Source organism: Mauremys reevesii, linkage group 15 (genome assembly GCF_016161935.1).
Source record: "Mauremys reevesii isolate NIE-2019 linkage group 15, ASM1616193v1, whole genome shotgun sequence".
Classification (NCBI taxonomy): Eukaryota; Metazoa; Chordata; order Testudines; family Geoemydidae; genus Mauremys; species Mauremys reevesii.
The window spans coordinates 12,727,655-12,744,692 of record NC_052637.1 but is presented as its reverse complement, the minus strand read 5'-3'; the positions used below and the strand labels follow the sequence as shown (position 1 = coordinate 12,744,692).

At 43.1% G+C, this 17,038-nt stretch overlaps 1 protein-coding gene across 1 annotated transcript; it reads left to right on the top strand.

Moving 5' to 3' along the window:
- The first annotated feature begins 15,149 nt into the window (after window positions 1-15,149).
- LOC120383062 (olfactory receptor 6F1-like) lies at window positions 15,150-16,106 on the top strand. The gene has a single exon (XM_039500697.1). It carries the CDS (start codon window positions 15,150-15,152, stop codon window positions 16,104-16,106), a length of 957 nt encoding a protein of 318 aa, XP_039356631.1.
- Window positions 16,107-17,038: the final 932 nt, after the last annotated feature.

The window sequence follows — 17,038 nt, the reverse complement described above, 5'->3', positions numbered from 1 at the left end:
GCAGCAGAGGGGAGGGACCTGCAGCATGGCCGGAGTGACAAATCGGGGGGGAGGGGGGGAAAATGGCGCGTCCGGAGCGGCAAAGCAGGGGGAAAAAAACAAAAAAAACCCTCTGCTGGGCAGCCAGAGCCAGGGTGCAGGGGGACTCCCTGTGCTGCTGACGTGCAGCGGAGTGTGCACCAAGTCTAGCGGGAGGAAGGGGAGGGAGCGGGGGAGAGAGAGAGAGCAGGGGGGCGGCCTGGGCTTCAGCGGGGTGCTTGTCCCGCAGTCCCGACCACTGTGCCGCCTGCCAGAAGGGCTCTGCACCGCTCCAGTCGGCGGAGAGGGAAGAACAGGGGCTGCCCTGCCCAGTTTGCTGCAGGCGCTCCCTTCCTCCTCACTGCCCCCCCCTACAGGGCGGTCGGAGCGGCAAACAAAAAAAGAAAGAAACCCCAGCCGTGCTGCCCTAGGATTGGGCAAAATGCCGCCCCATAGAATATGCCGCCCCAAGCACCAGCTTGCTCAGCTGGTGCCTGGAGCCGGCCCTGAGTACACCACACATTGTGATAGACATATGTAGGATCCATGGATCTTGACAAGTGTGTTGTGGGAGGCGTTATCATTGTAGCAGTAGAGATATGTCTGCAGGTTTTGCATCTGTTTTTCTTGCAGGATCTGGTTGAGTTGGTGTTTCTTGGTTTCTGAGCAGCTTGCTTCTGATGATGAGCTAGGAGAGGACAGGGAGCTATTTGAAGGCCAGGAGAGGGAGTTCAGGAAAGATTTATTTCAGGATGGGGTCCCCACTGAGTATGGGCTGTAGTTGTTTGATGATACCCCATATGGGTTCCAGTGCGGGATGGAAGGTGACAACTAGGGATGTGCACTCAAGAGGGGATGTTATTTCTGTATTGAAGCAGATTCTTTCTGGGTATCTGGGTGGTCTGTTCCATTATGTGATGTACTTCTCTATGTAGCTACTAATAGGGGACCAGATTTTTAAGGTATTTAGGCATCTAGTGAAATTTTCCAAAGCACCTATGTGCTTAACACCATTGATTTTCAAATTCCCAGCCACAAACAGACACAGGATTTCCTCTCCTTCAGGATGAAACTATTTGAGTTACTTGTGAGGTGTCTCCAAAAGGTGGATGCATGGATGTGGAATTTTAAGACTCCAGGGGTGAACCAGACCACACTGTTGTCAATAGCAAGACTCCCAGTAGCTTGAATAGGACCAGGATTTCACTCCCACTGGCTTGAATAGGACCAGGAGTTCACTCCAGGGGTACATGTTAAATGGCAATTTAATGCCAGAGAGAAATATTCACACCTGTGCAATGAGCCTGCAAAAAGCCACTTGATTCCCACCTCTACACCCTCAGAATAGATCATATTTATACCAACTCAAGATCTGGCCCATAGATAGTGATCAACACCCCTAAAACAGCAGATCTGTCCCCTGGAATATTCCTTCTGATCCACTTGCGTGGGACAGCTGTCATGACTCCTACCCAACCCACCTCTTGCTGCTCAGGAAGAAGAACATGGCAAAGATATCCATATGTCTGGCCAATTCACTGCTTCTGGAATAGCCCATGAAGGCCACTGGCATCTGACACACATGAAAGTAGGATTTTGATGGCTTTACTTTATATTCAGGACCAGCCCCCCAAACAGGGGGCCCGGGATTGAGGAGTTTAAACCGGTGTCTTAAATCCACCAATATACACCCTGCTCTGGTCGTGAGCAGTTCACACCTTGACTGGCGAGAGATTCTAGCTACTGCTTTCATTTATTTAGTTTTTCCTGGCATTTTTCAAGAAAGAGTAGTTCCATTAAAAATATTTGGCCCATTTTAGTTGAAATTGTCAACACTGTCAACATTTTTCATCACAAGAAATTATGCATTTTTCTATGTTTTTTAATTAATTGAAAATAATCAAAAAATCTCAGACTGGATATTGAAAAAAATCAATATGTGAAAATTTTCACACATTATTGCTATATATATATATGTGTGTGTGTGTAACATATATTATCTGTTTATAATATATTATATTATATATGTAACCCTGGCTAAGAGATCTGATGAAAAAGAGAGGCAAGCTTGTTGCTGAGTAGATGAGAGGCTGCACTGTGCTCACCTAGCCAGTAAAAGGCAGGGGATTATTGAGCCTTGTGAATGGGTGAACGTTATGGGATGGAAGGCTTACTATGCCAATTGGAGGGGGGGATAAAAGGAGGAAATCTCTGCCTGAGGGAGAGTGTGTTCTCCTGACTGTCTGTCCCTGCCTATTTTGCCCTAAAAGGGGAGAGAACAACTGATTTAGAAACACTAAGGAGGCCTCCTATGCAATGGGGACTTTTTTGCCTGTGAGTAATGCCTGTTGCTGCCACAGAGAGGTTTTCCCCCTGGATGAATTGGTGTCCTCATCATCTCACCTCACTCAAGGACCTTCAGGCCTGTAATGACTCATGAAGGTATGTATGCTCCTCGACATTACGGAGTCTACTAATGTGGAATAAATTGAACTTGTGAATCTGAGGAAATCCACTGTAGGGGTAGTATGCTGGACTGGATTAGCGAGCTGCATAATAGAACCACTGCCCCTGTATATCTGGACAATCGGATGTCAGCATCTTTTAAATCCGTATCTGGCGTCAGGCAGGGCTGTTTCTTGGTCCCTGCACTTTTTTGTTGGGCAATGGATTTCATAATGCAGCATTCCATCAGGTTCATAGGCATTAAGATCCATGATCTCTTGCTCTCAGACCTTGACTATGCTAATGAGGTGGTTCTTCTAGTACAGAGCCCAGACAGGTTTCGCGATGCATTCCAGCAAATAGAGGAGGAGTCACCAAGATTGGCCTTTATGTTTCGTAGTCAAAAAGAAAGCTGCACAACTGAGGATCAGGCACATCCACCATTCCAATCTCTTTGAATAATGAAACTGTTGAAGCAGTCTCCAGCTTTTCATATTTGGGTTCTATTCTCACCTGTTCCTCCAACTCTCATATGGAAGTTCTTCACCGGATTGGCATGCAGCATCTGCCATGTGTCATTTATGACGAATATGGAATCAACATAATCTCAGCATGATAACCACGTTCAGGATCTATTCGAGCAGTATCCTCTTTGTACTACTGTACAGCTGTGAAACATGGACACTCTGCCGCTCAGACTGGGCAAAGCCGGAGCTTTCCACACAAAATGCCAGTGACGCAGAGCCGGATTAAGACCTTTAGAGGCCCTAAGCACTGAAAAGATTATGGTGTCTTCCCATATGCAATTCAAAATAAAAACAATACTATACTGTAAAGTAAAATTTTATTTTTCAAAATGACACAAAACATATATATATGCTGAAATTAAAATAGCTTCTTTCTAGATTTTCTGATTGCAAAATTCTGGATAAGTTTATCGAAGCTGACTCAACGAAGCATGTCCGCTTCCATACACAATAGGGAAAGTGAATCAAGTTTGTCCTGACACATTTTTGTTCACTGAGGGTTTTTTATTCTTTTCATCTGAGAAAAAGAGTGTTCTGCCGAGCAGTTAGTAATCATCAATTTTAGAAAAATATGTAGTGGGATCTCTAAATTTGAAAATACACATTATATTCCATCTTTCAATATTGTGTCATGAAGATCAATGTGACTGAATTTCATTTTTCCTGTTTCATTAAAGTTAGTGCGCATATAACAGTGGAAGTGCCACACTTCTCCACAGAGATTCATGTTCAAGTGAACAAGGTATGAGTCAACTAGCTTTTGGGAACCTTGTGAATATTGCTCGTCAGATAAGTCCATATTGTTTAGAAAAGAAAATCTACTTGATACTACTTTGTACACTTCACCTCTCCTCTTCATATGAGCTTCGAGTGTACCAATTATAGCGTAGTAAGTAGATACACAAAATTTGTCTCTAGGATTCAATGCAGTTTCTGTTTCACTGCTATCATTTGCTTGTTTTTTCCTGATTCACTTGCGGGACTGTAGTTAGTAACAGGCAAGTTAGTAACAGGCAAGATATCTTTTGATATGTCTTCAATTCTTTCAAAATCATTCCTCAAAGTGTGTAAGTGGTCTGCTATTGATTGACAGAGGTCTGCATATGTTTCCAAATCCAATTCTTTTTCTTGGAGAGCTTGACTTGTGTGGTAAAAGTGTTGTAAAATTTCATTCCACATGGTCAACATAAATACAAACTCTAGTTCTTGCATCTTGTTTGCAATGTTTTCTGCCTCTCATATAATTTCCCCCTTTTGTGATTGGTCTTCAGCTATACTTTCCAATGCATCCACAATCTTTGAGTAGGACTCCAGAATTGCACTTGTTGTCACTTCACGTGCCTCCCAGCGAGTATTAGAAAGAGATTTCAACACACAATCATTGCCCAAATATGTTTTACGAATTGCCCATTGGCATGTTGAGGCAGAGAAAAATGTATAAAGTAACTGAACTGTTTTCACAGATAATGCAGTACTTGATTTGCCATTTCTTCACCAGTGTGGCCTTTCAAACTGAGGAATGTTATAAGTCGTTCAACTGGTTTTCCATCTGTGGGAGACATATATCTTAGTACAATACTCAATTGATCAATATGTGAAAGATCAGGTGTAGAGTCATCAGATAAACTGAAGTACCTAGCAGTACTTATTTCATCCACAATAGCTGAATGAACTTTGTCACTCATTAGACCAACGAGTTCATCACATATTGTCTTGGATAAGTATGATGGTTACCTTTGCCAGCATTCCCATATTTTGAGATATGGCCTGAAAAACATGGGTCAATCCGAGCCACAAGCTCCAACAATCCCAAGAAATTTCCATTCTATAATGATCCAAATGTGTCATTTGATCCCCAGAAAGGCAGACCACGTTCAACTAATGTTTGAATAACAGCTCTAACATGCTGCAAGACATGTTGCCAGTATTCATGCTCCCCTTTAATTTGTTCTTCCAATTTTTGTGTCAATCCAAAGTCCTGTCTTCAATTTAAATATGTCAACATTGAATCTCTGTGAGTCGTGCTATTTTCATGTTGTTCAATTAAAACAGTATTCTGCCAGTCACTAAATCCATCTGCAGCAAACCGGGATGTTGAAGGTTTATATACAAAAAGTTGCAAACAAAACAGTACACAGACCCTGTTGATGGTGAATACAGTAGCCATTCTCAAGTGTATTTCTCACCATTCGCTTTCATGCCGAAAGATATTTTTTGTGGACAATATCTTGTTTGTTTGCCATTGGTAAAAGTCCAACATGATTTCTCAAATGGCCCAGTGTGGTGTTGACAGTCATTTGGTCCATGATCTATCCAGTAAGCTACATCATCGGTACTGAAATCAACCCGCATACCAGGATCTTTTCTCCTATAATTTACAGCATGAGCAGGTTCAATCTCTGACACATCCACACCTTCTAGAACAATGTCTGCTTACCAACAGGAGTAGGATGATCAGTTACAGTCACAGACACATCCACAGGTTCTGGAATCGTGTTTGTTTCACCAATAGAAGAGGGGTCAGTCTCTGAAATGCCTACAGGTTTTGAAACAATGTCGGTGCTACTGAGAGAAGATGTTGCTTCTGATGGATCCGCTTTGAAAAATGATGTCAGTTTTGGAAGATTTTGGAAAATTTCACTAGGTTTTTGTTTCTTTTCTTCCAACGGTTTATGTTTCTGTGCTCCACTCAGTTGGTTATGTTTCATCCTGCCCCTTATCTCAGTTATCTGAACTTAAAAAAAAATAAAAATTACACACAGAATCAAGTGTGTATAACTCAGAAGAATATATCAATAATAAAACATAATTTTATTGCAATACATGACAGGATCTGATTTCCTCACATTATTTTGATTTACGTTAATAGGAGGCCCCCATGGTTTAGATGGGGATAAGTAATAAAAAGAGAACAGAAAAACGGGGGAAGAGTGTGGAGTGGAGTGTGAGGAAGTCTAAAAAAGTTCTGATTTTTCCCATGATTACTACGTCAATGCTTTTTTTCGAAATATCAACTATCAATTTTTTTTTAAATCTCTTTTTTTTTGGTGCCCCCTGCTTTGCTAGTGCCCTAAACACATGCTTAGTCTGCGTATGGGGTAATCCAGCTCTGCAATGAAGTATATTGATATAAAGTGGTACGACTTCATTCATAATGCAGACATTTATGGTCACTCCAGTCTACAGATTACTAGGGCTATTGTCCGCAACCAGCGTCTTATGCTTTTCGGACATGCCGCCAGAATGCCGCATGACCTTCCTGCAAACGCCGTTCTCCGGGTGGCTTGTAACTTCCAGGATAAAATTCCACCAGCCAAGGGGTGGAGGCAGCCCAGAGGCAGACCCCCTATTACATGAGTGCATCAAGTGTGTTCTGACATTGGACTTTTGGCCCCTGAAAAACCCTTGCGGCCGCACAGAGATGGACCAAATGGTGAACAATTGCTATGGCCAACCATTTGGCTAAGCACTGAAGAAGAAGAAGAATACAGACTGTAGCTTCTAAGTAAAGATACAATCTTCTTTGGAGATGAGTTGAAGGTAGATGTCTTGAGGGATTCACAAAAGTCCTTAAGCAGTTTAGATGCCTGACTCCTGTTGATTTCAGTTGGGTTAGGACACAGGAGCTGATTTTTCTTTTTTCCAGTGGGTGCTCAACTCCCGCTCCACCATGAGGTCCCACTCAACCTCTTTCCCCAAGGCCCTGCCCCCGCTCCGCCCCATCCCCCGAACTCCCGCCACTCATTCCTCTCTGCCCCCTCCCTTGAGCACCTCCCACCTGCCGCTCACTCCTTTCTACCCCATCCTGACTTAAGGGCAACTGACTGTTTTCCTGTGGGTGCTTGAGCACTAGAACACCTACGGAGTCAGCGCCTAAGGGTTAGGAACCTAAAGCTAAACCTAAGGGTGGTCAGAGACACCGCTCCAAGGCATAATTCCTCCCTTATACACTTGACATGGGGCAGCTTACTTCCCTCTGCTACAGGAGTGCTCTGTATCTGTATATATGGAAATGGGGCATAGGTTAGGTGCCTGTAGAAGGTGCCAAGTATATGAAGCATAAATTCCTTGGTTTTGTAGGACCAATAAAAATCATGGTTGTGGCTTCCTCTGTCCCACTCTTTGTCTGTGCCCAGCAAGCGGAAGGGGTGACATTTTAGCATTTGCCATTATTTTACAGGTAGGGAAAATGAGGCTGGGGGAGGGAGCTTAAGTAACACACCAAAGCTCCTCCCCCTGTGTAGTAAGCATTTGGCAAAGACAGAACTAGAATGCTGGTCTCCAGGCTGCCAGTACTGTGCTTTCACCAGGAGACCAGCCTGACTCAGCAGAGTCTGTTATACATTCTAGGGAAGTCTGTGAAATTCAGTTGAGACTGAATATCCTCAGGGTGCTGGGAAGGTGGGGGTGGAGTACAAAACAAATCTCCTCATGCAGCCAATTTGAGCTGCAGTTCATTAACAAGGTATGTAGGGGTAAAGCCAGCTGGATGATGATGGGAAAAGATTCCTACCAATGTCAAAATCTACAGAATTTGCCTGTCTTTTGGTTTTGAAGAGGCACGTTCTCATTTATGCTAACAATGCTTCACACCACACTGGCAGTAGAATGGAGGCTTAAAATTGGAGAGGATTATACTTATCACACATATTTTAAGGTCCCTTTTCATTGCTACAGAGGGGTAAAATGACCTTAATGGAAACATGAACCATATGTGAAATATTCCTATATTTGCTATCTATTTAGGTGGGGAAAAAGCAGGAGAAACAAGGTAGGTATGATGCACCATTTTTCAGCAACCAAGGCTACTGTGTGTTATCCAGTGAGGAAAAGATTGTGAATGAAGAGAGCTTTTATTGACAAGCTCTGTCAGAAGACATGGTAAGTTAGAACCATTAGCCAGATCCAGCCTATCCTGGAATCATAGTTTAAAGTAACTGTATTGAGAAATAGGTTTGCCTTTCCTGGGAATGTGAGCTACCTGAAAATTGCTGTTCAAAAAGTTTACCTCACTGAAGAGTTAACACACCTGTACTCAAGGAATGAGTCTATTTTATTCCACTTTTTAAATATAGAATATAGTCTAGAAATGAACAAAAGAAAATAGTATTTTTTGTGAATTGTATAACTGATAGAGTCATTTGTGAAATTATTGTATTACATCAACATTTTTTGTTTTTGTCAAATTTTTGTTTTTGTCCAAAATATCCTTTAATTTTTTTCTCGGGTTTTTGTCCAAAAAATAAAACCCAATAAGTTTTCAGTTAACCAAAATTTTCAGGTTTCAATCAAAATGTTTTGTTCTTCAGTCCCCAGAAAATTCTTTTTGCTGGAGATGTTACTGTTTAGATGAAAACCCCCAAATTATTTTATTTATTCATTTGCAAAAATCTCAGTTTCATCAAAAAGACAGTTTCCATCAAGAAATGTGTTGCTACAAAAATTTCAAGAAGCTCTAATACATTAACTCTTGGAATTTACTAGTATAGTAACTTTACTGAGGCAAATAGAAAATAAGATCTATCTATCTATCTAGCGCTAGCTACCTATTTCTGATCAGTGCAGAGGGCACAGGAATGGGAATCTCAGCTCTTGTGTACTATACTAAGCTGCCTCTGTGATTTGAACAGATCACTTCACATCCCTACTTTAGTTTCCCCACCTGTAAAATGGAAACAATCATACTGACCTAGTCAACCATTCACTCCAAAGTGCCTGAAATCAGGCCATTCATGTGTAGGCATGTCCTGTGGATTAATAGCCATTCTTCACACATTACTATGCAGATGTAAAGAGCTATACGAGTGTTCAGCATTGTTAGCTGTGCAAGAATAAATTAAAATTAAAATGGAGAGGATAGGTATCACAGCTGGGGTTTTCAAAGTTAGTCACACAGCTTCTATTTCAACTACTCCTTCTGTCCTGTTTGAAAATACCATCCTAAAATAACTATCAATCATTTATTCTTTCTTCTGTAAACTGACGTCTATCTCAGTTCAGGGAACAATGTCCTTTGTTCAATGTGGTGGACGTACATTGAATAGTAGAGTGGGTAATAGGTTGTTTCTGAAGTATTTGGTATTGGGTAGTGTTTGGAACATGATTTCTAACAAGTTAGACTATTGTTCTGGTCTACCCAATCTCTAAGGGTTTGACTGAAAACAGAGCCATGGGGAGTTCAGTTGAAGGGGGGGACTGTAATATTGAAGGGAAATTGGGAAGTAATTTTACTGTACTTCTGGGAAGCTGTTTCTTTGCTGTTTGTCTCCACCTGTTTGTCTGGCTTGTCTTTTAGACTGTAAGCTTTTTAGAGTAGGGATGATCTTCTATGCTATGTCTGTGCAATGCTCAGTTCAATGGGGTCTCAACCCTAAGTGGGATCTTAAGGTTCTACCAGAAGACACACAATAAATAATAAACATATTTTTTAATTCCTAATGTTGATTTCTTATTACTGGGAATTTGGGTGGGGTTTTCTAAAGGCCTTAGAAGGACTGGTGGGAAAACAAGAATTCCATTTTGTGAAGAAAAAAAAAACAAGGTTTCAAATTTTGTTTTGTTCCAGTATGGAAAGAACACTAGACCTTTCAAAAATGTTGGCAGCAAAAACAGAATGGAAGAGCTCCACCACACAACAGCCAGGTGTTTAGAGCCATTCCCTGAGTTATGGGAGACTCATGTTAAAGTCTGAGTTTCAATTGATTCAGAGGAGGAACTCAAACCTTGAATCACCATTTAATAGAGCTAATCTCTTTCATTTTGTCTCACTTTGATCAGAAATTTCATCCTGGGCAGAAGAACACACCCAGATGAAATTTTTGTTAAAATGACGTTTCTGTGAAATATTCCAGTTTCAATGAAATGGTTGTTTTCAATGTAAAAGAAATTGTATTGTTTTTGTCATTGTTGGCTTTGGATTTTCTCAGGGATGGGTGGAGTGGGGTTGATGAGCTAAACCAGCAACAGGGAAAGATGCCTTTGGGTCAGCCACCCCACTGGCTCCTCATTGGCCTTAGAGGAATGAGGAGTGGAGCTCTCATCTCTATTGGAGAGGCTGAAATGTGTACAAAGAGAGAATAGTGTTGAATAGCACCTGCTTCCTTTCTCTTCCCTTCTCTTAGCTTTAATCAGGGTTCTAGGTATTATAGCTGGGATTTTAGTAACAGCCTTAAAGTGCAAAAATCCTTTACAATTTCAGCCTGGAATCCTGTCCTTTGTATTTCACCTTTGAAGCAAGTTCAAGCAAGAGCCAGGTCTGCCAGGTGCAGAGTCAAATCCCACAATCCCAGAGGCCAGATGAGTATCTTGAAAATGGTATTAGAAGACAGGGGCAGAGGTTGAGGGTTGTGATCTGCAGATAGCATGCTGTTCAAGCAGTTGGAAGAAGGGGCTTACTTCCCAGACCAGAAAATTACCATTCAGAATGTTGAAATGCCAATAGTTATCCTTGGGGACCCAGCCTACCCCTTGCTACCGTCCCATGGCTCATGGAGCCTTACACAGGCAGCCTAGACAGTAGTAAGGAGCAGTTCAACTATAGGCTGAGCAAGTGCAAAATGGTAGTAGAATGTGCCTTTCGACGTTTAAATGGCCCTGGAGGTTTTTTGCCTTCCTCCGAAGCATGGGGCAGGGGTCGCTTGCTGGTGGATTATCTGCTACTTGAAGTCTTTAAATCATGATTTGGAGCATTCAACAGCAGAGTCAAGGGAGAGAATTATTTCAGGAGTGGGTGGATCGGCTTATGTGGCCTGCATCTTTCAGGAGGTCAGACTAGATGATCATAATGGTCCCTTCTGATCTTGAATTCTATGATTCTATGAAATGTTTGCTGGCACTGTTTGCTGACGAGGTCAGACCTCAGTGCAACCAATATTCCATTGCTATTGCTGCTTGCTGTGTGCTCCATAATATCTGTGAGAGTAAGGGGAAGACGTTTATGGCAGGGTGAGATGTTGAGGGAAATCGCCTGGTGTCCAGTTTTGAGCAGCCAGACACCAGGGCGATTAGAAGAGCACAGCAAGGTGCGCTGTGCATCAGAGAGGCTTTGAAAACCAGTTTCATAACTGGCCAGGCTTCAGTGTGACAGTTGTGTGTGTTCCTCCTTGAAGCAAACCCGCCCCTTTTGTTGATTTTAATTCCCTGTAAGCCAAACACCCAGCCCCCTTCAAAATAATGTAACTATTGTTTTGAAACCATTCTTTCTTTATTAATTAAAAAAAATGAGATAACGGACAATGTAGCCCGGGTGGGGTGGGGGAGGAGGGAAGGACAAGGCCACATTGTTTATTGTAGCCACACTAAAAATCAAACTGTTTGAATGACAGCCTTCTGTTGCTTGGACCATCCTCTGAAGTGGAGTGGCAGGGTGTATGGAGCCTCCCCCCCTCCCTCTGCATTCTTGGGCATCTGGGTGAGGCGGATATGGAACATGGAGAGGAGGGCATGCACTTTTACTGTGGATGCAGTGGGAGTCTGTGTTCTTGTTGGCTTTCCTGCAGTTCCAACAGATGCTTCAGCATGTCTGTTTGCTCCCCCATTATCCTCAGCATTGCGTCCTGCCTCTGCTCTTCGCACACGCTTAATTCTTTCCTGGCCTCTGCCACTGAATGTCTCCAAGCTGGGCCCTATCAGTGTGGGAGGACTGCATGAGCTCAGAAAACATTTCATCGCAAGTGTGTTTTTTTTTGCCTTCTAATCTGTGATAACCTCAGGGATGGAGATGATAGGGGGAGCATAGAAACATTTGCACCTGGGGGGGAGATAAAAAGGGAGAGTAAAATTTAAGATGATACATTTCTGAGAACAAAAGGGAGACTCTTTCACAGTGAATCAAGCAATTCACAGCAGACAGCAAATGTGCTTTAGGTACAACGTCACATTTTGCCTTTTATATTGCGCGCCTGCCGGTATGGCTTTCTCACGGGTGGGTGAAGTGGGGTTGATGGGCTAGACCGGCAACAGCAGAACGATGCCTTTGGGTCAGCCACCCCACTGGCCACTCATGGGCCTTAGAGGAATGAGGAGTGGAGCTCTTCTCTCTACTGAGGAGCCTGCAAATTGCACAAGGACAGCACAGTGTTGAGTAGCACCTGCTTCCCTTCCCCTTTCTTATCTTTAACCTGGGTTCTAAGTATTACAGCTGGGATTTTAAAAAGAGCCCTAAAGTGTCAAAATCCCTTAGAATTTCAGTCTGGAATCTCGTCCCTTGAATTTCACCGGTGAAGCGAGTTCAAGCAAGAGCCAGGTCTGCCAGGTGCAGTGTCAAATCCCACAATCCCACAGCTCAGAAAAATATCTTCAAAGTGTTTTAGGAGATGTGGGCAGAGGTTCAGGTCTGTGGATCTGCAGATAGTTTATTGGTATTCTCAAAGGGTAAGATATTAGGTGCTGCATATTTGCACATCAAAAAGAGTATTCAACATGTTTAAATGCCTTATGATCGATCACTCATGTCTTGACAAATGAACCTTATGGCTGGGGCAGAAATAGAAAACCAAACCAGCGTGCAGGAGTTCATCCTCCTGGGCTTTTTCGGCGCTTGATATTTTTTGGATTTTCATTGTAGTGGTGTTTTCAGTTATGTACTTTCTAACAATTTGTAGGGAATGTGTCTGTCATGGCCATAATGTAGACCCACCCATTGCTCCACACCCCCATGTACTTCTTCCTCTGCAATCTCTCCTTCATGGAGATATGTTAATTGATGGCCTGTGTCCCCAAAGCCCTTGGTGTAATGTTTGGGAGAAGCCAAACCATCTCTTTCACCACCTGCATCCTGCAGCTATATTTTGTATTCTCTCTGGTCTCTACAGAATTTCCCATCCTGGCTGTCATGGCCTATGATTGCTATTTGGCCATATGCCATACAATGTGCTACAGCTATCTCATGAACAGCACCTTCTCTGCTTAACTTACCCTCGGCTCCTGGCTGGTGGATTCCTGTCTATCTCTGTGCTGGCATTTCTAATATCCAGGTTGTCCTTCTGTGGCCCTAACATTATCATTCCCTTCTTTATTGACATCAATTCCTGGATAACACTCTCCTGCACTGACTCAAGACTCGTCAAGCTGACAACTTTCATCATCTCATTCAGTGTCCTCCATATCTCATGTGTGATAAGCAGCAAAAAACAGGAAATCATTGCCTGAAAACTGGTCAAAATTAAACAATTTGGGGGGTTGGAGAAGACACAATTTCCATGAAAATATTTGTTTAGTTTAAAAGCCAATATTTTTTGTTGAAAACAAGTTTTGATGGGAAATTTTCAGCCAAAACTACTTGGCATCCAGAAATAATTGATCATCCAATTGCTTTCACTGAGAGTATGATCTAGTGCATAGGGCAGTGAACTGGGAATCAGGACATGTGGATTGTTTTCTCACCTCTATCTTCAACTTGCTGTGTTTGGCTTTGGGTGAATTACTTGACATCTGTGTGCATCTGTTTCTCCATCCACCCTTTGTCTATTTAAAATGTAATCTCATTAGGGAAAGGTCTTTCTTTTACTCTATGTTTCTACAGTACTCTGATGGCCCCCTGATCTCAGCTGAAGTCTCTAGGAGTTACTGAAATATAAATAGAGGAGAGATTCAGGAAGCTGGGGAGGATGACAGCTAATATCTGAAAAAGAAAAAAATTGTAAGATTTTCAATAGCACCTAAGTGCTAGGTGGATTCGTACCTAGTGGAATTTTTAAGCAAGTTACATGAATGATAAATGTGTCAACAGCCTTAAAAAATAAATCTTACAGGAATGTTGATGCTTCTCTCCATATTTAGCAATCACCTGAACATTGTTGGAAGGTTAACAATTACACTAGTGTTGAAAAAAAATTGTGTCATTTTGCCATAAGGTTCATATGAGTGTTTGGGTTTGTTGTTTGTTGTTAGTGTGCAGCAAGTTGGGCTGTCAGTCTACAGCACGCACCAGGGCTTCGTCTACACTGCACAACACTTTCAGCAGCACAGGGGTGATGTAGCTAAGCACCACAGTGAAGAGGAAGCTGAGTCCACATTGCGGTGTGTAGCTACATGTGGGAGTGAAAGACTCTGTCAGGAGGGAGATTTCAGAGTACTTCACTGTGCCAGGGAAAGGCTCCAGCAGTGGGGAGGCAGTGAGACACCACGCTGCTAAAGATGGCACTGTGGATGGGGGAGACACAGCTTTGGGGAGTAAAGAGCTGTGTAAGGTACCTACTTCCATAAATGTCCACAGGGTTCAGACATGTTTTTCCTCTACTTGCCTAAGCAGTGCCTCACCATATACACAGCTATTTATACCAGTGCTAAAGGGATGAGCTGTGTATGTATCTATATGCCTGCAAAAGAAGTGCCATATGCAGGGGCGGCTCTAGACACCAGCGCGCCAAGCAGGCGCTTGGGGCGGCCGTTTCCCGGGGGGGCGGCATTTGGCTCCGGTGGAGCTCCCGCCGGCATGCCTGCGGCAGGTCCACCGGAGCCCGGGATGAGCGGACCTGCCGCAGGCATGACTGCGGCGGGTCCCCTCTTCCCGCGGCTCCGGTTGAGCTCCCGCAGGCATGACTGCGGCAGGTCCGCTCGTCCCGGGCTCCGGTGGACCTGCCGCAGGCATGCCGGCAGGAGCTCAACCGGAGCCGCGGGAAGAGGGGACCCGCCGCGGGACCGGGGAAGGGCGGCGCAGCGCTCCGCGCTGCTTGGGGCAGCCCGATTTCTAGAGCCGCCCCTGGCCATATGTTTACTCTACTTGCCAAAGCAGAGTCTCACCATCTACACGGGTATTATTACCAATGCTAGGGGCAGGCAAGCTGTATATACACTGTTTGCCAAACACCCTGTCAAAAGAAGTGTGCGGTCTAGACATGCTTTAAGTTTCCGTGTGAATCTTGCTGCTTCCCACCAATAGTTGCTTAGTGTGCTTTGATTTACTGTAATTTAAAACAGGAGTAGTTTGATGGGAACTTTTTACTGAGTGGTAACAGTGCCCGCATTGACACACAGTGCACTGTAGATTCACACGCTGGCTTGCCACACACTGACACTTCATCTAGACAAGGCCGTTGACAGACATTACAACAGGGTAAGGTGTTACAGCCCAGCACTTGAACATTCAAGTTTGTGTAGTATCTAACTGAGTTCAGCACTTCAACTGCTTGCCTCCAATGTTCTCTTATTTCTTGGCAGATGGACCTCATGACCAGTAAAGAAACAGAAAACCAAACAAGTGTGCAAGAGTTCATCTTACTGGGCTTTCCTGGCACTTTGTATTTCCGGATGTCCCTTGTTGTGCTGTTTTCTGTGATGTACATGCTAACAATCCTAGGGAATGTGTCCATCATAGCTTTAGTGTGGCTCCACCCACAGTTCCACACCCCCATGTACTTCTTCCTTTGCAATCTCTCCTTCCTGGAGATCTGGTTCACCACAGCATGTGTCCCCAAGGCTATTGGTGTCATGCTAGGGACAAGCCAAACTATCTCTTTCACGGTCTGCTTCCTGCAATTCTTTTTTTTCCTCTCCATGGGTTCTACAGAATGTTTCCTCCTGGCTGTCATGGCCTATGACCGCTATTTGGCCATATGCCACCCGTTGCGCTACAGCTCCCTCATGAACAGTACCATCACTGTTTGGCTGGCCCTTATCTCTTGGCTGTGTGGATTCCTGGCTATCTCTGTGCTGGCATCTCTAATAGCCAGGTTGTCTTTCTGTGGCCCTAACATCATCAATCATTTTGTTTGTGACATAGATTCCTGGATAGCGCTTTCCTGCACTGACACAAGCCTCATTGAACTGGCAGCATTCATTATCTCAATCATTGTTGTTGTGGTTTCATGTGTGATAACACTGGTCTCCTACTTTTACATCATCTCCACCATCTTGAGAATCCCATCAGCCGAAGGCCGGCAAAAGGCCTTTTCCACTTGCTCTGCCCATCTCACTGTTGTGACTATCTGGTACGGCTCCATCACTTTTCTGTATGTCAAGCCTTCTGCACAGAACTCATTGGATTTGAATAAAACAATCAACATCTTTAGCACTGTTGTAACTCCGATATTAAACCCTTTCATTTACACTTTAAGAAACAAAGAGGTGAAGGAAGCCTTGGCAAAGATGTTCAGTAGGCGTTCAAACTGGATGTAGTAGAAATTTAGTCAAAAGGACCAAAACATTCCTGAAGGTCATGAATATAGTAGAAAATTAGGAAAAAGGGTTTTTCTTAAAATGGGAGTCAGAAATGTAAATCCTACCTTAAATCCTAATCTACTTTCTTTGTGCAGGTGATCATGTCTTTGCTTTTTAGCTTTCCTCATTTGCAGTAATAAACTGCTACTTTTTTCTTGGATGAGCTCAAGTTATTGACTATTGTCCACTGATCTGATCTTGGAGGGTTTATCGTTTGGGTAAAATATAATCTAGCTGTTAAGCATGCTTATAGAAATAACAATGGAAGTTCTGGAGCTGTAATGTGAAGCACAGGATATACAAATAATGAATACAAAATATATGTGTTAAAAGTAGGCTGTCTCTAGGTTTTAATCATTAATTGTTAAGGAGTTAGAGTGAGGCCTAGCAGAAGTTGGAGTTGCATAAAATAGCGTGAGTGTTATTAGTGCTTGACTGAAGGTTATGAATCATACTAGCTTGACCTAAGGTTATAAAATGCAGCAATATGTATCTTGTAATAGTTAGCAATGCCTTTGGGGTGAAACAGGTAAACCAGAAAGGAACCGACAGTAGCATCTTAGTGGCTTTTTGCAATAAGAGCTAACTGCATTGAGCTTCAAAACTACTGGGAAAGGGACTGGTGCAGATGATTGTATTACTGTGGAAAAGGTAATTATGGTGAATTGGAACACCATGTATGGACAACCGGAACTCTACAATTGGTATCCTGGATTACCAAATAGGAATAGAGGGCTGAGATTTGACTTGATCAGATATTGTCCCATTTGTATGGGGGAAGAATGAAAAAAAGGAGTCCAAAAGTGTATCAAACTTGTCCCTACCTGGGACACTGGAATTGTGCTATGGGACAACCAGGTATGAAACATGGCACAGCTCTTTCCTCTTGG

Coding starts and splice junctions, on each gene's coding strand:
- LOC120383062 (XM_039500697.1), top strand. CDS start 15,150: ATGGACCTCATGACCAGTAAAGAAACAGAAAACCAAACAAGTGTGCAA.